The 22,890-nt window shown below is 40.9% G+C and overlaps 1 protein-coding gene across 1 annotated transcript in view; it reads left to right on the top strand.

The window, feature by feature from the left end:
• The first annotated feature begins 7,612 nt into the window (after window positions 1-7,612).
• Window positions 7,613-22,890, top strand: part of Eip93F (Ecdysone-induced protein 93F) — a 43,650-nt gene continuing 28,372 nt past the window's right edge. Inside the window, exon 1 of the mRNA XM_076173244.1 lies at window positions 7,613-7,810. Coding sequence (XP_076029359.1) covers window positions 7,676-7,810 — 135 coding nt within the window. The 5' untranslated portion in view covers window positions 7,613-7,675. The remainder of the gene's footprint in view (window positions 7,811-22,890) is intronic.

Genomic DNA, 22,890 nt, shown 5'->3' with positions numbered 1-22,890 from the left:
GGCGAGCAAAGTGTAAACTCATTCACACGGGCCAGTGGTGTATCACATTTGCCCGGTAATTATGATCACGGATGGGTCTGAACTGTGCATGAGAGCTGTTAAGGAAGGCGACTGCAAAGTCTTTTTTCATTATTACTATTATTATTATCATTATCATTATCATTATCATTATTACTAGTACTACTACTACTACTACTACTACTACTACTACTACTACTACTGCTGCTGCTGCTGCACTCAGCTTCCCCTTAGATCGAAAATCTCATTATAACCAATTGTAACTCCATTTCATGTATGGGTAAACTGTATATAATAATAATAATAATAATGATGATGATGATGATAACAATAATATTGGTAATAGCAATAATGATTATTATTATTATTCTTGCTATTATTGTTATTATTATCAGTATTATTATTATCATTATTATTATTATTATCATTATTATTGTTGTTATTATTATTATTATTATTATTGTTATTATTGTCGTTGTTATTATTGTCATTGTTATTATTATTATTGTTATTATTATTATTATTATTATTATTATTATTATTATCATCATCATCATTATTGTTATCATCATCATTATTGTTATCATTATGTATGGAAGGGAGGGGCGGGGGATGGGGAAGGGTAGGGGATGCTTATGTGTAAATGATATTTTGACGCAGCCCCAAGGGATTTTTCCCCGTCTTCTCTTTTTCTGCATGAGGGGACGGAAAAGGAGGTGGGGGTCGCCAAGTAAGTGAAGCGGCCTTGCTCTGGATGTGCTGTGTCCTGCTACATTGCTTCTGACACAGGGCAGTGGGTGGGATACACGTATGACCCGTCATCCATGAGGAGCTAAGATGCGAATGGGCGGAGAAGGGTGCTGGATGGGAGTGGAATGGGTGGGAGGCGGTACGTGTCTTTGACTTGGCTATCTTCCTTATAAAGGGGAAATGTTTTGTTGTAATTATCACTATTATTACTATTATTATTATCATTGTTATTAATATTATTACTATTATCATCATTTATCATCATCATCATCACCACCACCACCATCACCACCACCATCACAACAACAACAGTAACAACCACAACATGGGGATGAGAGAAGTTTGAGTGTGAATGGAGAGAGCTGAGGACTTGGAGGAAATGCTCAATGGGTTCAGTAAAGAAACAGTCAATGTCGGGGTGAAGATGAACAGAAGGAAAACAAAAATTATCCCCAATTACAAGGGTAACGGTAGAAAATAAGATAATAAAAAATAGAAGATGAAATGATAGTGCTAATGATAATAATGATAATCATAATAATAATATACACAATAAAAACTATAATAATATTAATAATGAAAATAGTATTAATAGAAATTATTATTATTATTATTATTATTAATTATTATTATTATTATATATTATTATTATTATTATTATAATGATAATTATTGTCATTATCATCATTGTTATTAATATTATTGTTATTATAATTATTATTATTATTATACTTATTATTATTATTATTATCATCACCATCATCATTAATATAATGATACTATTAATAACAATACATTCATACATATACCAAGGGCTTTTTCCCTCATACAAGGGAGGTAGCCAAAGTCAAAAAGCATAAATCCACTCCCACACATTTCATCCCCACATACTCCACTCCCATTCACCACCCCTCCCTTCCTCCCTCTTGGCTCCTGGATGACAGGCCATCCCTGCATCTTGCTCACTGCCCTGGGTCAGAAGCAATGCACCAAGACACAGCACATCCAGAGTAAGCGCAATAATAATAAATAATAATAAAATAATAATAATAATAGTAATAATAATGATAATAATAATAATAGTAATAATAGTAATAATAATAATAATAATAATAGTAATAATCATAATAACAATAGAATATAATAACAATAATAACTAATTATTGTGATGATGGTGATGTTACCGATAATGATATGTAACAACCAAATACCCCGTTCACACGTTCACACATCACTTTAGACACGTGTCTGTCGAACCGCGTTCGACGAACCGTTAAACCGTGTAAACCCTCTCATAATTCGTCATTCAGTTTGTCAGTACATGACACAAGAGTAATTTGACATTTGAAGATTTGAAAAACAAAAATATATATATATAACGTATAATCGAACTCATTTCTACTTTACGAATTCACAAGAGTTGACTGGGGTTGACTGGGGTTGAAGAAAGTAATTCATTAGGAGAAAAGGTTAGAAATTGAACAAACTCTGCAGAAAATGATTAGTGTAAAATGCAATGGAAGGCGATGGATTGCTGATCCTTTCGTGGTTGAGTTCAACAGTATCTAATGTACAAAAGAATCGCCTCGATATAACAAAGGAATGAAGAGCATAAATACCTTTTCAAACATTTATAAATAAAGATATGTATACGCATACAAATGTACACATGTATGTGTACATTTAAATGTACTTGAAATTGGGGGCAGGTTTTCTTTAATAAGAACATATAAATAGAGGAAACTGCACAATAGCATAAAGACTACACTTGGCAGTTCCATGTCTTTTGCCGTCAATCATCTTCATCCATAAATCTATCTAATTTCTTAGAAGAAAAAAAATTCAGCGCTCTACTCCATTCACTAACCACTCTATTAGTAAACCAGTTCTTACCTATTTCCTATTTAAACCTATATTTTTTCAATTATAACCAATTATTACGAGTACTACCCTGCTGTCTTAATATGATGATCTTATATGCATCCTCCTTGTTAAACACCATAGCATGTTCATTACTGGAAATAGTCTTGCTTCACGTTCCAATTCTTTCTCGCCAATCTCCTTACTGTTGAGGGAAAGAGCGTTACCAAAAGCAGCTACATCAAAGTATATTTAGATAACAATACGTGACAACACAACGAGAGTTGGCTAGGAAGAATGAGTGTCAAGAAAAATATTATCAATGAAGAGTATGCTGGGTTATTCAAGATTATATATATATATATATATATATATATATATATATATATATATATATACATATATATAAACATATATGCATATATACATATATAGACATATATATATACATATATATACATACATATATACACATATATATACAAATATATATATAAATATACATATATATATATATATATATATATATATATATATATATATATCTATATCTGAAGAAGCTCTAAGTGAAACCGGTCAGGAATAACCTCGGCCCTAGACCCGTGTCTTACTCTTCCACCTTCCGCAAACCTGGCACAATGTCTCAACATGTATATATATATATATATATATATATATATATATATATATATGTATATATATGTATATGTATATATATATATGTATGTATATATATGTATGTATATATATATATATATATATATATATATATACATATATATATACAGATATATATCGTGACATCATGACAGGTGTATGAATGGTAAGAATGGAAAGTCTCTTGATCCCAATCGTTTCTTTCCAATCTTACCTTTCATATGTATGTATATATATATATATATATATATATATATATATATATATGTGTGTATATATATACATATATATATATATATATATATATATATATATATATATATATATATGCTAATAAGAACACGGGTACGTGTGTTCACTTATGCAAAGTAGACCACTTGGAAAAAGAAACTAACGAAGCAGAGCGCTTTCGTATATTACATCTTGTTGCACTGAAGATGTAATATACGAAAGCGCTCTGCTTCGTTAGTTTCTTTTTCCAAGTGGTCTACTTTGCATATATATATATATATATATACAACATATCCATACGCACGTACATACACACACACACACACACACACACATATATATATATATATATATATATATATATGCAATAAAAACACTATTAATGTGTGTTCACAAATGCGTAACCACTAGGAAAAGTGAACTAACGAAGCAGAGCGCTTTTGTATAATTACATCTTTATTGCTGAAAGCACTGAAGATGTAATTATACGAAAGCGCTCTGCTTCGTTAGTTTACTTTTCCTAGTGGTTACTTACGCATATACATATATATATACATATATTCATATAAATATATACATATATATATACATATATATATATATATATATATATATATATATATATATTTGTATGTCTATATATATATATATATATATGCAACTGTCACAAAAATTATCGGTATATATATATATATATCGCACTACACACACACACACACACATATATATATATATATATATATATATATATATATATATATATATATATATATATATATATATATATATATATATATATAATGTTTATGCAGAAATGAATATAGATATTTACATATGCAAACCAAGTGTGTGTCCGTAAGAGACCAAGTGAAATATTCAAGATGTGTTGACGTCACGAATTGCTGGACGATGTTGATGGGGATCAACTCCCATACCTACCCTAAGAGAAATTCCAACCCCTATCCCCAACCCCCCACCCCACCCCCGTGGCCCGACAGCGTGTCACGGGGGGAACTTGGTTCCGTCCTCTTCCCAGCCGAAGAGATGTTGACTTCTGTCCTCAAAGAGTTGAGATGGTATGGGGTACACACCACAAATAGAAAGCCCAGTTTAAAAAAAAAAGTAGGTATATATGTATATGGACGTATGTATGTGTTTTTTGGATTCGAATATGCGAGTTGCAAGCTCGCTCGAACAATGTACAATGGATTGAAAAAAAAGTTGTGCGCAGAAGGATCCCAATGGTCTCCATAAAAATTCGCACAACGGGTGACGTGCGATACCCGTGTTGCAGATTCTTTCGTTCGCCTTCCCACAAAGTATCGCTCACTAGGTGCACCGATATTCATTTTTTTTTCTTGATCATGTAGCTCTGAACAAGGGCTTCCTCGTTAACAGCACATTTTCGCGTATAAATGTACGTTTTAATACTGCGCATGCGCGTGTGTGCCCTGGCGGACGTGAGTGCGTGCGTACGTGCGTGCGCGTTTGACTCTTCAGGAAAGTAACTGGGACCGCGCGTCCCCGTACATGAGTCGGTCAGGATCCCGGTCACCTCACCCCCTCCCTCCCTCCCTCCCTCCCTCCCTTCGCCCCGGCCCGCCCCGGCCCGTCCTTGATCCCAGATGGCCCAAGGTCCACTGCACCGCCTGTGAGAGTGGTTACGGCGTTCCCCGCTCACCACACGACGCCGATAAACTCGCCGCACGATGGGGGGAGTCCAGGTCAAGCGTGGAGGGCCATCCCGCGGTGAAGAAATCTCTCCCGGACCCCCAAAAAAAGGAGGTTCTCAGCTTAGTTCGAAGGTGCGATGGTAGTTGTAAGAAGAGAGGAACCTCGCGGAGTACTTCGCCTTGGCACGAAGAAGGACGTACCCTGAGGGAGGAAGAAACCTCTACTGGACAAAAAAAGGGGTTCTCAGCTCAGTTCGAAGGTCCGGTGATAGTTCGTGGAAGAAGAGAACTTCGCGGAGTACATCGTATTGCCACGAAGGATGTGCCCCGAAGAAAGGAGTGAGAAAGGAAGGTCGTCTCCGCTAGCTTCTCGAAGCTCCCGGAACAAAAGTCAAACAGAGACATGTAAAGACCTGGTGTCCCTCAAATTACAGACATCTTGCCCTCCTCCCCCTTGAGACCCACCTTGTGTGTACACTCCCCTCTAACAACCCCCCCCCCCGTCATCCCCAAAGATAAGTGTTCATTAACACCACATACATATTTAGAGAATAATAACAAATCGATGGAGAATCAGACATCGCCATCCAAGTGACCCTGAGAAGATTCTTTGAGTCTTAAAGAAGAGCAACGTGGCTCTTCGACCGAGTGGACGGGTCATCTTCGAGGCGAGGTGGTCGTCCTTCAGTTCTCCCGGCAGAGATGCGCAGAAGCGCGCTTCGGAGTGCCAATTCTGAAGTGTGACAGGGACTGAAGGACAACCTTGTGGAGGTCGATCTCGAAATTGGCCAAGCGGAAAGCCGTTCTCGAGATGAGCGTTTTGGTTCCTCCTCGATGGTTTCTGGAAGGGGAAACACTTGCTCAACTCCTGCTGGGGGTCAGAACAGGTCAGCCTCGGAAGCGCGCAGGAAATCATCCTCGGAGAAGGTCAAGGGTGAGTCTAAGTGTGAAGGGAGCTGTTAACTGCTCCTGTAGAAGGTCTACCCAATGTATGAAGCGCTCTGCTCACAACAGCAGCGGTTGCAGGTGTCCACAACAGCAAAAGAAGGAGGGTGAGGTGCAGGGTTCCGCTAGAAGGAACTAGCTGTGCACAGCAAAATATGCCTTATAGGTTGTAAAACTTTTTGGGCAACAATGAGGTTGGAGAAGGTTAGGAAAAAAGCCGCGTTTAACAATATGTATTATGTAAGTTGTTGAAAAGAGCTTAGTAAGTCTGGAAACAGCGACATTGATACGTGTTTTGTAGTCCGATAGAAAAAAGGTACTGGCTCAGCAAGAAAAAGGTGGACAGTGAGATAGAGTCAGGGAGAGAACAAGGGAGAATGGAAACGGGAGGAGGGAAGGAGATAGGAAGGGGAGGATAGAGAGGTAGTGAGAAAGGGAGTGTAGAAAGAGAAGGAGGGATGGAAAAGGAGCAATAGGGTGGAGAAAGAGAGAAGGAATGTGGAGAGAGAAAGACAGTAAAGGAGAGAGAAGGGAAGAGAGAGAGAGAGGGTATAGTGAAAGAGAGAGAAACTGGAAAGGAGAGAGAAGGGGAGAGAGAGGGGGTATAGAGAAAAAGAGAGAGAGAGTAAAGATAAGAGGTTAAGAAGGCATGCCCGAGACAACGTTCCAGCGAAGAAATACAAAATCGGGCCTCGTCTTCTTCTTCCTCTTCTTCTTCTTCTTCTACTTCTTCTTCATCTTCTTCTTCATCTTCTTCTTCTTCTTTCTTCTTCTTCTTTTTTTATTGTTTTCTTAATGTAGACGTTCCTCTTCCTTTCCCCGGCCAGAGCGACCCGTGTCCGGGCAGCCTGACGACGACGACGGCGACGACGACAACAGCGCCACGAGGAGGAGCCAACAGCGGCGACAAGTCTTCGCCCCAGCAGCCGCAACAGCAGCAGCCGCCGCAGCAGCACAAGACACGCAGCCCAGACCCACCACCTCATCCTCATCCTCCTCCAGACACCCACGGCGGGGCCGACGGTGACTACGTCGACGAGAACGAAATCACCGTCCTCGACTCCACCACCGCTGCCGCCGCCGCCGCCGCCGCCGCCGCCGCCGTCGTCAGAGACTTGGAAGACTCGAAGGCCAACATTATCGATCTCACAGCTTCCATGAAAAATCGAACTTATGACACTCTTGGCCCGTCGCTGCTATCGCGGCCCGGAGGGGCAGCGGCGGCGGCGGCGGCGGCTGCGGTAGTGGCGGCGGCGGCGGCATCTTCCTCCACTTCCTCCTCCTCTTCCTCCTCCTGCTCCTCTCCCAGCCTCAACCACCACCACCACCACCACCACCCCCTCCACATCCACCACCACAACCAACTCAGCCACCATCACCCGTCCTCCAGGACCACTTCCACTCCTCCGCCACCCCTCCCTCCTCCTCCTCCTCCTCCTCCGCCGCCGCCACCTCCTCCTCCTCCTCCTCCTCCCGCTCTGCCCTCCCAGCTCGGCAGTCTGTTCACACGGGCAGTGTTTCCGGCCAGTGTGGACCCCGCTATGACTCTGAGTGGAAGTTTGCTGGGCGGACCGCCCTTGCCGCTCGATCCAGCGCTCTACAACGCCAACTTGCCGCAGCACCTCCTTCCCTGGCTCATCACCTCACACCTGCACAACCTCTCCAGGGCGCATGTGGTATGTGGTGGGGCCTGATCGGTGCACAGACGGGGGAAAGCCAGCGTCGTGTGTGTGTATATACATATAATATATATATTAAACCGTCCCTGACTCTGCCCAATATGGAGTGATTCCGAGAGTGCCTGCCGATGGGAGTGTAACTCGGGAGTGCCTGCTCTGCTTGTGGAGTGCCTATGACACTGTGGTGGAGTGTCATGATGACATACGTGCCATATGACGAACCGTGTGTCGTGTTCTAAGCATGTTTGAGTTCGCAGTTTTACTTTAATTCTTTCTCCGAAGTAAGGAAAGGAAATACTCCAGTGATTTATGTATCTATTAACATCGAAGAAGAAGATAAAGACGAAGACTCTTCGTGTGTACTGTCACAGCGACGAACAGTTGACTTCTGAGGACTTCATGTTACTGGAGTGCCCCCAAATGTCCGGACGCTTGTCGAGTCGAGTGTTCCTGAGTTTCGTTCTTCGGCGATTTTCGTCTCTTTTCCAAAATGTGTTCCTCGTCGTTATTCCTGCCGTCGACGACGACGACGACGACGACGACGTTGATGACGTCCTAGCGGAGGTCCTCTCGTCCTGCTTTCCCGTTCCCCTCCTCCTTGTGTGCTCTGAGATCGAAACTGCGGACGGTGATCACCGAATTTCGTCTGCTTCTCTCAGATAACCTGATGGTATTTGTGTGTTCTCGGAAGTGAATTGTGCACTGTGTTCCTCGCCACCTCGATCTAGCAACCTCCCCTGTGCTCTAGGATTGAAAGACGTTCTCTAGATTCGACGAAGGAGGACCTAGTCGTGATTGGTTGTTTTCGACATTCTAGATTCGTGTTTGTTTGCCAGATGAGACTAGTTTTTTTATTATGAACTAGTTTACTCGTTTTTTAACTAGTTTATTTCATTATGAACTAGTGTATAAACAAGTTTATTTGCTCAATAATTAGTTTATTTGTTTTTAACTAGTTTTTTAAACTAGTTTTTTGCTTTTGAACCAGTTGATTTGCTTTTGAACTAGTTTATTTGCTTTTAAACTAGTTTATTTATTTCTGAACTAGTTTATTTGCTTCTGAGCTAGTTAATTTGCCTTTGAACTGGTTTATTTGCTACTGAATGAGTTTATTTGCTTCTGAACTAGTTTATTTACTTTTGATCTAGTTTATTTACTTTCGAACTAGTTTATTTGTTTTTGAGCTAGTGGTGCGACACTCCAGCTAGGACTAAGAGTGACGACATGCCTCCTGTTGGCTTTCCAGTGTTGTCCTTCTCCAACAGATGATCCCCTGTTCACCTCAGTGTTCTTCATCTTTTGTTCATCGTGTTCACGCCGAAGTTCATATCCTGTGACTCGTGTTCAACAATTAGGCCTTCAGTGTTCATTTAACTCCCCCATCCTAAACCCACATTCCCACGATGGTTATGCGTTTGAGTGCGTTCGTGTTCTTCCATTGATATTAGAAGTAGATTTCGTTCGACAAAATAACCCTCACTTGCCTCCCCCCCCAACAAAAAAAGATCCCAAAACCACTCGCCTAAAAACCCACCCCACCCAAAATCGCAACCCTACAAAACCCTCAACCCACCAACCAAGTTGATAGTACTTACCCTCCCTCAGATGACCTATTATTTGTTTTTGCCCCCACGATGACCCGCCACGCAGAACTTTGCTCCTGTTCCCCCCTCCCCCTCCCCCCATTCCCACTCCTCCTGCTGGGGTGCGTTCGTGACGTTAATGTGCTCCCAAAGTGGACCTCTGTGGGTTTATATCCTTCATTGGTGCTTACAAACGTGTTCCTGTAAACTATACTTGTCGATGCTCATTTCCAATGAGGTGATACTATTCTCTATGAACACTTAATATATATATATATATATATATATATATATATGTATATACATATATATATATATATACATATATATACATATACATATATATACATATATATATATATGTATATATATACATATATATACATATATATATGTATATATATATAATATGCATACATATGCATATATATGTGTGTGTATATATGTATATATTGCTGTGTTTGTGTGCTATTGCCTCTGTCAGTTAACATTTCATGGTAGTGTATTTCGTGTCTGACAGTACTTCGTGAGGGGTGTCTTGCAGTGCAAACATGTGGTCCTTCTTTTACTAGAATTGACTGTCTTTATTCGTGTCGACTTGGAACCCTTGGCTAGGCACTCTTGTTGCGATAGTGCCGCTTGGTTTTATTCAATTGAGAAATCAACCCCGGGGAATAGATGGGATCTGCCCCTGGGGTGGATAGACTCGCTTGACTTTTCGTCTTCCCTTCTTTCTCAACCTAAATGTGACGACACAGTTCTGATGGGATTGATCGAAGGTAGTGCGTTCATTTGACATCTTATCGGTCATCCAAACCTGACTTGCGTTGATGTGTCGGAGCTGTGGAAATATACCCTCCTTGATGAATATTTACCATTTTTCTTTATACAGTAAGTCTCTTAAGATTTTTTTTGTAAACAAAGTGTCTACAATAACAACGTTAGAAGATTGAGTTATGTACTCCAAACGCATTATAGGTCAGTTCTAAGCGTCCGTAACAGTTCATATCCTGCAATGGGTATCTACAGTTAAAGATTCACCACCTCACACTCACCTTTATTCCCTCCCCCCTCCCACCTTTCCCCCAACCCTCGAGCTATTGAAGGAGGACCTTTGGTGCACGTTTTTGAGGGTAGGACGACCTATTTACTCCCCTCCGAAGTCGAGTCGTCGGGTCGTTCTAATGACTCGTTTCCCAAGAACGGAGTCGTCGCGAGTAGGTTGTTGCCGCAGACTCCTCGAACGCAACTTCTCCCGCAGAAATGGCCTAAGACGGTGCAGAGTTTCCTAAAATAATTCGTAAAAATATCTAAACGACGTCATATTATTTTCCCCCATTCTCTTTCTTCTCTATATTTACAAATGAGCCGGGACAGTGATGACCCTTCATCTACAGGGTACTAGGATAAAAGGGAAAACAAGTGAGTTTGGATGGGTTTGGGATGGGTAAAAGGTAAGTGTATGCTATATCTCTGTGTGTGTGTGTGCGTGCATGTGAGTGTTCGTGCGCGCGCGCGCGCGCGTGTGTGTATGTGTGTGTGTGTGTGCGTGTGTATTTGGGTGGTAGGATTTCCTCTCAGTATGTTATGTTAATAACCGAGAGTTAGGAAGAGGTAATCTTCTTGCTTACTTTTCCGGGAACGAATGCGTAATCGACCTCACGAAGTTCAAGAAGCAACAAGAGACGCTCACTCCCTCCAAAGAAAAAAATGTATATATATATATGGACGTGAAATGTGGTGGCATCCAATTCCGAGAAATTGCCAGACATGGATCACTTAGCAACGCTAACCACGCCGCCAAAATTCATATACCAGGCCAATAATCAGCCCAATCCCAACCCTCCAATCCCTAACCACCGCACACAAACACACACACACACACACACACACACACACACACACACACACACCTCTTTTGTTGACTGAACCGACTAAATCACCTTTCCTGCCTTCTTCCGCACAAATTCCATATAGCCTGAGTTCGCCAAAAGAATCAGCCGATATTATGCATGGAAAGTCACCCAACGACAAATCGCCTCCTTAGACGAAATCTCCCTATTCACGAATGTTCCTGTAGACTCGAAGTTGTCAGCCTGCTTCCTTACGTTTTCTATACTTAAGTAGTCCTGCAATTGAGTCCTTCGGAGATCCTTTCATCACTGAATAAAATCGATGGGTGTCCACGAACTACCACTAGTTTTTGGTGGCCTCTTAAGGGAGCCCAAGAACTTCAAGAACCCCGAAAAGAGAACCATTCCTGATCAACAATCTTTTCTACATGATGACTCTCCTCAACCCCATCCCCACACCAATATCCTTCAGGACGTACCCGAAGAACAACTAGAATTTATACGCGCATACACTACTCTGATAAAGATACCCTCTCCACCGCTCCCCCAGACCCACCCCGGCCCTGCCCTTCAGAGGAAAAGAAAGTAAACTGTACCTTCAGACCAATGGAAATGGAACGGTAATAGGGATCCTATTTGCACATTCTCTGTCGACTGTTAATTGGGTTCCGTCTTTAAAAAGAAGATGACTATAGACACTAATGCCCGTCCAGTAATGTATTCTCGCGTTATTGATGACATCTCCGACAAGATTAGGAATGCACGCGATCTATAACACCTTGAACATACATCTGAACATGAGTCGAGGGTGAACGTCATCTTCGATGTCTTCGACAACGACATCCGCTCGTTCCCGGAGACCCTCGTCACGAGGGGAAGAAGTTGGTGAGAAGCGTATGCCAGGATGCGCTGAGTAGTTGCGGCCGAAACCGTCACTTGTTTCCTTATTATGCGCTTTGGGGACTGTTGGGGCAGGTAACAGTCACTGAGAAGTGCGGGATTTGAACCCACAATTAAGCAAATTCACCACCACCGGGTAATTGACCAGTACCGGTTCAATATAAACAACTAAAATTGTAAACACAAGAACCTCCACGAAGGACAGAAGTGAAGTCCCGTGATATACAACGAAAGACTAATTAGTGCCTACAAAGACAGTGTTCACGCATTGCCCTTCCTAGGACATTCATCACAAGGAACTTTACTTTTTTTTTTATTCTAATCTGTAATTGATATTCCGATTGAAATGGTACTACAATATTCGGTAATATTGTACAGGGACAAATGATTTAGGAATCGTTCAAATGCAACCCTACGGACAGTCTCCATCTAAGTGTGTTATCGGTACTCAGTGTCCATAGACCTAACCTAACCTAATTTGACCTAACTTAGAATAACCTTAATTAATCTAACTTAACTTAATTAACCTAACCTAACTTAACTTAATTAACCAAACCTAATCTAACCTGATCTTATCTAACCTAAACTAGCCTGACCTAACCTTTTCTAACCTGACTTAAGCTAACCTAACCTAACCTGAGCTAACCTAACCTAAACTAATCTAATCTAATCTGACCTAATCTAACTTAACCTAAACTAGCGTAATCTAACATAACAATTGATAAAGAGAAACGTGTCCAGAATCGTGACGATCCTAATCGGCCGGGAAGGAAAACAGCAATTAGCGATTCACTCCTAAACGACTAAAAACACTAACCTTATTAAGAAAAACAACACAACTCCACGCTTAAGCAGTAAATAGAGCTAAAGAAATCAGTTCACATGTGTCGACAAGGATCATAACCCCCAATACATTTTCAAACGATATATATATATATATATATATATATATATATATATATATATATATGTATGTATGTATGTATGTATATATATACATATATATATATATATATATATATATATATATATATATATAGATATAATGATATTTGCAATTTCTGTGGTCATAATTAACACAACTGAACTGAAACGTTGTAATCGAACAAAGCCAATTATGAAAGTCCGCGACTTCCTCTTTGACCGCACTATCACATGTAGAAGCCTCGACGGAGGTGTCGAAAATAATAGGAAAACACCTCTACCAATATCCTGCTCATACACGAGCACACACTCGCGCATCCAACACACACACAGAGGCATACAGACACACACACACACACACACACACACACACACACACACACACACACACACACACACACACACACACACACACACACACACATACAAGGGTGACAACTGGGAAAGAGAAGCTAAACGAAGCAGAGCGTATTCGTATACTACGGGCGTCTCACCGTATTACCTTCCTGCATTCCTCTGTGTATGTATAGATATATTCCTGTAATCCTTTCTTTCCATGTACTTTGCACTGAAGATGTAATATGCGAAAGCGCTCTGCTTCGTTTAGTTTCTCTTTCCCAGTGGTCACCCTTGCATAATTGAACACAAATTACCAGTGATTCTTATTAGCACACACACACACACACACACACGCGCGCGCGCGCGCATACACACACACACACACACATATATATATATATATATATATATATATGTGTGTGTGTGTGTGTGTGTATACATGAATATATATAAATGTATGTATACATAAATAGATAGACATATATGCATACATATTATATCTATATATGCATTTACATAAAGATTGCCATTTCACTCTTGTATACTGTATATGTATATGGACTGTATGTAATATGTACGTATCCATTACATGAAAATGACACAGACCCATGCACTCTTATACACGTACATATACATATATAGAGATAAATATATACAATGTGTATATACACGGAAATGTATATACATACATAGACATATTCATACATTCATATACAGTATATATATATATATATATATATATATATATATATATACATATAAATATATATATAAAGATATATATATATATATATATATAAATATATATACATATAAATATATATATAAAGATATACATATATATATATATAAATATATATATGTATGTGTGTGTGTGTGTGTGTATTATACATTTATACACATTTTCACATTATGTATATATATACATATAAATATATATGCACCCACATATATACATATAAATATACATACATACATATACACATAAATATATATATATATAAATATTTGTATATATATATATATATATATATATATATATATATATATTGCAACAATAATCAGTAAATGCCTTACTAATGAATTTTGCAGAAACCACAGTATTCTGATCTTTTGATTTCCCTGATGTTTCCGAAAATTTATATATATATATATATATATATATATATATATATATATATACTGTATATATAGGAACAGACATATACGCATAAATGTATATACGTATATATGTGTGTGTGCGTTTGTGCATTTGTAATGAACGAGTTTTTGCATGCATGTATATGGATGTACGAATATATATATTCATGGATGTATGCATTTATGTATGAATGGATGAATGGTTGGATTTAATATATATGTGAAATTATACTTATATGCACACACACGACTATATATATATATGTATGTATATATATATATGTATATATATGTGTATATATATGTATATATATAAATATTATATATATATATATTTGTGTGTGAGCGTCTGTATATTTATGTATGTGTATGCGTGTATATATATATATATATATATATATATATATATATATATATATATATATATATATATATATGTATGCATGTACGAGTATACATGTGTGATGTTTATGCCGAGAGGTGCAAGTGCTGTACCCACATCCAAATCTAGTCCTTGCCTGTCCCTGGCGAACAATCGGACGACGTGACTCTTGCGCGACGCCGCAGCAGGCGGGAGGGCGGGCGTGGGGACGTGAATCCCGTGGGCGCGGTGATGCTCGGGGGGACCGAGGGGGTTTGGGGGGGGATAGCGCCCTTCGCTCGAGACGGCGCCCGTTTGTAACTGCGCTCTTCCCTCCACTGCGCATGTCGTAGTGCGCATGTCCTGCGTTGGCGTCTGTCCGGTGGGTGGTGGGGAGGGGGGGGGGGAATTGGGTGGGGTGGGGTGGGTGGGTGGGAGGTCGTGGACCTGCGTCAGAGGGTTTGTCCCTGAAGGTGACATATTTCGTGAGCCGTGCCTGGACAGCTCACCGAAGTTCTTGGTCGCCGTGTACTTCGTAGAAGCCAGGAACCTCCGAATTTGCTTGACGCTCGACGTTGCCGGGGAACGAATGGCATTACAGCAAAGGCAAATATCACTGAAGACGCTTCTTTCAACGAGAAGAATTCAATTTGTTTCTGAAAATTCCTCATCCGAAGCGGAATCAGGTCCTTCAGCGACTGCCAGAAGGAAATCAACAAAATCGAACTCGAGTTTTGAAGTGCCGTCTTCTGTAACTCGTGTTGGACTCTGGAGAAAAACGAGACTAAGGTTCTCTTCGGCACGTTCTTTGTATTCCGTTTACCAGAAACTAGAATTATCTTAGTTGCGTCTTCATAGAGCCGAGCCCTGTTCTTCGCGCTGACGACGTAATCGGAAGCGTGCTGATCTCGCATTCTCTTAGTTGTGGGTTCGAATTCCGCACTCCTTTACGATTCGCAGCAGTAGCTGTTTGTTACCTGCCCCAACAATCCCATAAGCACATAATAGGGCAAATGTGACGGCTTCGGCCGCAGCTACGGGCCTCCTGGCTTCAGCTCTTCACCTTCTGGTCTTCATAAGCTCTTCTACCGTGCTGAAGTTGGGTCTTCAGCGTCTCTTCCTTGCGGTGGTTTTCTTTAGCAACCAGTTAAATGCATTGTATCAGGTACAATGGAGTCGGGTTGTTTTATAGCAGAGGCACTTGAGGCTGTGTTTTATTAAGGTCGTGAGAAGATGCACATCTACCTGAAGATTTTTTTTTCCACTTAAAAATAAAAATACTGATTACGAACCTCTGTTCTGCTACGCTCCTTAAATCTCTCCTTGACCACCCATACGATTTCACATTTTTGGCACCAAAAGGTCCTCAAGGATAGAAGCGCGGTTTGTCTTCACCACCACCGGCGAGGTCATCAGATTCTAAAAAGGGAAAGAAATGGACACAAAACCGAAGGTTGCCGCCATCAGACAGCCGCCGAAGCGCGACGACGCCTTCAACATCATCCTCGTCGTCGTTTGCAAATCTCAATAGAATATATTTAAGAACAAACTCTTCTCCCTTTAAGGCGACGAATATCGCCGTGGCTGTGTAACCAATACGCCATCTTCAATCAGTATCGCCGTCAGCACGGCGGTATTCAGTGAATCCCAACCAATACCACGGCCGGTGTGGCTGTATTCAGTAAATCCCAGCCAACATTTGAGCAATACCTCGCCCATCCTCTCCTTGCCCAACCCAACCGAAGTCTAGAAAACTCGATATATGGCGGCGATGTCGACGGCAGCGCCGTTTTTATTTACTCTCAGAGGCACCAGCAGCAGTGTGACAGACTCCGTCCATAGCTGAAGGGCCGGGCGGCCGTTCCTGGGGTCTCTTCACTGGACCGTGTCAAAGTGATCTCTCTTCCTCCCTCACTCACTCCCTCCCTCCTTCCTTCTGCGGCGGCGGCGGCAGACCAGGTGCCTCTTGGACTTTACCCTTAGGTTGTGTCCTCTTCATCCTGCAATTCCCCCTACTCCTCTTGCTCCTGGTGCTGCGAGAAATGCGTTTTGGAGGTAGCTGATAGGTTTCTCAGTCACTGTCTGCTGCTGCTGCTGTTGCTGCTGCTGTGTGAAGCGGGCCACTGATGCCTTGATACAGGATTTTTTGGGGTCATATGTTTGAGAAGCCACGCGCAGCGCGCCAGAAGCTGCTAATACTAACGAGAACAGCACGTTTCCTGCAGCTGGCCCTATTTTGGACCATAGCGCTTGACGTGCAGCTGTTTGCTTCTTAGATGATTGGCTGCTGCTGCTGCTGGTACTACTGCAGCTGCGCGAGCAACGCCTTCACAATAAACGCTGGCCATGTGCCGCTATAGAAGATTCTGTCTTTAGGATTGATTTCGGCTTCGAGTTGGACCTATGACCTCGAGGTGGAACTAAGGTCTTGAGGACGGCCTTAGGGACTGGGATAGGACCACTGTCCCAAGAAAGAAAGAACGAAAGGCTCTCCGGGTTGACTCCGGTGGTTCTAATGAGTGGCCGGCGATGACTTGCACCGAACCGCGCACAGACGAAGTCTACGGGCGGACAGTTGCCCCTCGGAGTAAGAGGACCGTTTCCTTCCGCGCTAACGAGATTTCCCGTTCTCACGGCGGACGTCCCTCTGCTCCTGAAGAAGTACTTCGTGTCCGACAACCAGCCCTTCTTTCCTTTTGGGGCCAACATCGTGTCGAGATGAAGTCTTAGAGTTGGTCAAGGAGAGATCTATGGAAGGGATGAGGAAAAGCAGAAGCTAAAAAAGATCACCATTCCTTTTTCAGCGGAGGTTATTCTCCAGGCATAGGAAAGCAATGCGTGACTCTGGTCCGTAGGGATATACCTAAAGTCACTAAGATATCAACTACAGCAAATTTATGCAGTTGGTAGACCGAACGGTACCCGCTCCCAAAGTGGATTCGACGACAGCTTTTTTTTTTTTTTTTTTTTTTTTTTTTTTTTTTTTTTTTTTTTTAATTAATTTTTTCCAATTTCCTTTTGTTGGATCCTAAGAATGATTTTCGTTTTGGCACAGAATTTCGGGCTTTGGCCTTGGTAGGCTTCTGTGGTGGAAGTCGGAATTTATTTTTCTGTTTTTTTTTTTTTCACAGTAACGAATTGATAGGATGATTTAAGGCATTGATTCTCAATTTTTTCACTCCATTCTCCCCTTCATGAATTCCCAACATTCCCATTCTATCAGAGAGGAAAATAATAACAATAACAATAATACTGATAATAATAATAATGACAATAGTGATAATGATAATACAACTAATAACAGTAATAATAATAATAGTAAAACGTTGCTTTATTACAAAATTGATAACCTTAATTATTCTATAATTGATAGTTTTTTATGCTTAACTTACATCATTAGACTACATTACATAGAAATCTATACTTTCTAACAGCTGCCCATGGCCCCCAAAATTCTTGGTCATGGTTCCTTTTGTGGCCCCCCATGGCCTCCCAGGTTGAGATATTACTACGAGACGTGTCTCAGTAGAGGCTTTGCACAGGTTCTGTTGTCGAAGACATGGTGGTAGTGGTACCCCGTGGGGTGGTTGTCCGCGAATCTCTCACGTGTTAAAAATAAGAACAAATTACCCAACACTAACCAGAACAAAAGCCATAAAGAATTACCCATTACGCGAAGCTATGTCGTCGAGGGGGTTAAGGATATAGAAAGGCAGCGGAACGGAGGAATAGTAGAAGTTAAGATTAATTAGCGTTCTTTCCAAGTGGAAATGAGTCTCCATTCATAAAAGAATACTGAGTGGCTCTGGTCCTTAGTGGTGTCACCAAAATCCCTTAAATATTGACTACATAAAATATACAATAAATAGTTGAGACATTCCGAGAGGTTGAAGACGGTGGGAAAAGAAGAAGACACGGGTCTAGTTCCGAGTTCATGCTTCGCTGAAGAAGCATAGAGCGAAACAGGTCGGGAATAAACTCGGAACTCACGTCTTCTCCTTTTCCCACCGTCTTCATACAATCAGTACCTCATATGGAAATAGACCAAAAAATCTCATTTTTCACTTTAAAAGGGGGTGGCTTTCCAATTAGGCCAAAACTCCCTTGAGTCCCGAGACACACCTTCAGGTAAATAATATCACCCACCGGGAGCTAATAAGGTCGTACTAACCTTCATTTCGCCAGCCCATTGGAAAGGAGAATCTTATCTGGTCTGTTTAATTTACTTGGCTTACTAGATTAGATATAAAGCATGCTGGTTATTTCTAGAGGTTTAGCCAACGAAGTTAGAGAATTTTACGCTCTAATTGTAGACGGCTTTCGCTCGATTTGGTGAATGGGTTTTAAAAGTACGGTCCTCAGTACCACTCTCCTGCCGTTGCAATGCTGTATGAAATTAATCAATTCGAGTAACTCAGTTCAGCCTAAGGGCTAAAGGTCCAAGGGTTTGGGAGGACGTGTTCGGTCGTCGAAGAGATCGAGGAGATCGCCGCCTGAAGGCAGGGTAGTCGAAGTGGAAGCCGCCCGCGAAGAAGATCTTCGTGAGGCGCGGTGGTCGGGGCGTTGGCCGACGGCCTCGCCCGATAAGAGAGAGAGAGAGAGGGGGGGGGGGCCATCGGCAGCGGCCTCAGTTTTCGGTCGCAGAAGTCCAGAAGCGTCGAAGGTCTTTCACTTCGATGGTTTTGCCGAAGAGGAACCCAGAACTAATCAACACCACCTTCTTGTTATCGTTGTTGTTGTTGTCATGGTTATTGTTATTGGATTATCAGTGTTCCTGTTCCTGTTGTTGTTATTGATATTAGTACTACTTATATCATTATCATTACAATCATCAATATTATTACTATTATTTCTATTATTACCATTATTATTATTATTATTACTATTATGATTATTACTATTATTGCTATAATTATTATTAGTAGTAGTAGTATTACTGTTACTATTATTAGTACTAGTTACTATTATTATTCTTTCTTACTCTTATTATTACTATCATTATTTTTACTAATATGATTAATATTATTATCAATATTATTATTGCCATTATTATTATTATTGCAATTATCATTATTATCATAATCATTACTATTGCCATTGACTATTGCGAACTCGGTTTCTGTGGAACTAGCAGATATCAGACAGGGGAGGTTTATGTCGTTGACAAGTTCTCTTCAATATCATTTAAATATCCATTTGTGACACTTAAAAGATTTTATTCTGGTTAACGCCAGTCAAGAAAGTGAAAAGCTCAAGATGCATGTTGACGCTTAGGAAGTTTAGTAACGTTGCGCCTTTTGCAGATTCAAATCGTTAAGGTGACTGTCTATGGGGTTTTCAGTACTGTATTGGTTTGTCAAAGTGGGAGGTAGAAAGCTTTGGTCTTGGGCGGTGAGGCAAAAGAGAGCAGGTAGGGTGGTGGGCGACTGGAACAGTCAATGAATATATATATATATATTTAACAAAATCTGCATGACAAAATATATGTCATAAACATTAAGGTCAAGGAACACGTATGCAGTTTATAGAGGATAAATCTAACATAAGAGTGATAGGTCCGCAGTTGGAGTCAGAAAACAGCGTGTGTTTGTATGTGTGTATGAAGATGGGGGTCGGGTGCTAAGAACCCACTTGGAAGCCAAGAGGACGTCAGCCAGGGAAAGTTTGGACCCTAAAGCAAGGATGTGGAACGTCCGGTCCGTGTCCCGTATAAAGATCACAGGTGCATTTGGCCATGACAAGCACAGATTCGACTCGAAATTCAGTAAACATCCTAAGAGCTTTCCATTTTCACAACATAAACAAATATTGGTAATAACTGCATCATGGCAATAACGTGTAATAAACGGTACGTTAAGTTAAAACGTTTTCAATGAATAAAATAGACCGTGGTTGATGATATTGTACAGCATGCGAATGATATTGTAAACCTCTAAATGGCCTTTGTAGGTCGAAAAAAGGCTCAACAATCCTGGAATGAAGACTATCCGGTACCGCCATATTCATTTCGTGACGTCATGTCGTCAGATGTTAGTCAAGGACATGGCTGCTTAGTTGGTGTGTTGATATCGCCCATTCTAAACAGCGCTAAATTGCTCTATCTGTGAATGTAACATCAATTATCAAGTATATTGTCAATAATAGCAAGTGTTTTTATCCTTGAAAGCAATATAACACCGAAGGTAAAAAGAATGTTGCGTGCCTCTGGTCCGTAAGGGTGTCACTAAAGTCCCTAGAATATTAACTACACAAAATATTGTCCATACCCCCAACAGCTGTTATAGATACTGGATAAAATGGTATGCACTGTGAGTACCTCCCTTATGAGGGGGAAAAACATTTGGTATATAGATCATGTGTGGGCCGCACTGTAGCCTAGTGGGTAAAATGTCGAGCAGGTGGTCGTGAGTTCGATTCCCGGGACCCGCTGAGGGTTATGTCGCGTTGGTATTCGACAGCCCTGACCTGGAGGGGCGGCGACCCAACATCGGCCAAAAAGAAAATAAATAAACAGCGGCTTGCCTCAACTGGCAGGACTGGCCCCATTAGGGGTTTCTCACTTCCCACTGTGTCGGAGTAGGATTTATTTATTTATTTTATTTCATTTTATTTTGTTTTTCTTTAGGTTAGATAAATGTGTGCTGTAGCAAAAATTTTACCTGTCGGTTCTTTTTGCCCTGTTAGCATTATACTTGCAATTTTAGCTTTAGCGCTTCCTCCCCCACCCCCACCCCACCCATCTCCCAGTAATTACCTAAGGAGAATAGAATAGCTTTGGGACGGTCAAAATAAAAATAAAATTCCACCCAATAGGGAGGAGCATCATCGAGGTTGATTTGATTATCAGAATGCATTTAGTAAAAACTTCATTGTGTATTTTAATGTTGTAGCCAATGCAATAATAGTTGAACTTATTGTGCCATTTAAAATGGTCATAACATAGATACTGGGTATGGTTATCATAGATTATTTCGTCTTACGCGCTGGTGGCGTAATCGGAAGCGTGCTGGTCTCGTATTCGCTTGGTTATGGGTTCGAATCCCGCACTTCTCTCCGATTCCCAAATTTGACTGTTCCTTGCCCCAGCAGTCCCCAAGCAGCTATTCATCGCCTCCTGGCGTAGGCTCTTCACCCTGTTTCGTCTCGAGGTAGGCACGCAATACATAGCTTTTGGCTATTCCATTAATATTGACGTTGAAGTTATCTGAACAAACTTCGAAACAAAGAAGATAACTAGCTTCTAATGCGGTTAGGACTCTAGTTCTGAATACTAGTTCACTAAAGAATATCAAGATAACGATCAACTCCTTCAAAAACGGGACTTTGTTTCTGTTCACACTAGCGGTTTCAACCGCGGCGGTTCACTTACAATATAAGTCAATGGAGGCGTTCACACACAACCGCGCAGTTTTTCCTTGACTATGTGGTACCACCACGGTTTCCGCGCGGTTCAAACCGCTAGTGTGAACAGGGCCTTATCTTTGGCTGAATAAGACTGTTTGCCGAAGCGGTTAATTAAAGTAGAGGGTATTACGTTGTAAAGGGTATTGAGGTTTAGTATGTACGTAGGAAATATTACATATGTTTAGGGTGTTTAAACTGCTTTGCAAGGCTGGTTAATTAAAGTAGAGGCTATTATGTTTATGAAGGTATGAGGTATTTGTATGTAGATGGTATTATAGACGTTTAGGGTGTTTAATCCTCTTCGCTAGGTTTGCCGGTTTAGTTATCAGTAACTAGATGCGGAACCCCTAAAATACGTAAAGATTTATCCAAACTAGATAAAGCTTTATCGTTAGCCAGAAGATAATATCTAAATGCCTCACATACGTTAATTGGGAAGAGTTAATCGAATTAAGTTAACTGACGTGTTTGAGCACAGATTTCTCTAATCTGAATAAAAACGCCCATCGTTAGCCAGAATAAAGATCATGAACGACTCAAGTTGGTCACGTGACAGAAAAGGGGTTAACCAAT

Source organism: Oratosquilla oratoria, chromosome 34 (genome assembly GCF_046742065.1).
Source record: "Oratosquilla oratoria isolate Oo_2021 chromosome 34, ASM4674206v1, whole genome shotgun sequence".
Classification (NCBI taxonomy): domain Eukaryota; kingdom Metazoa; phylum Arthropoda; class Malacostraca; order Stomatopoda; family Squillidae; genus Oratosquilla; species Oratosquilla oratoria.
Note: the sequence above shows the minus strand (reverse complement) of the source record. Positions and strands in the feature narration are given on the sequence as shown.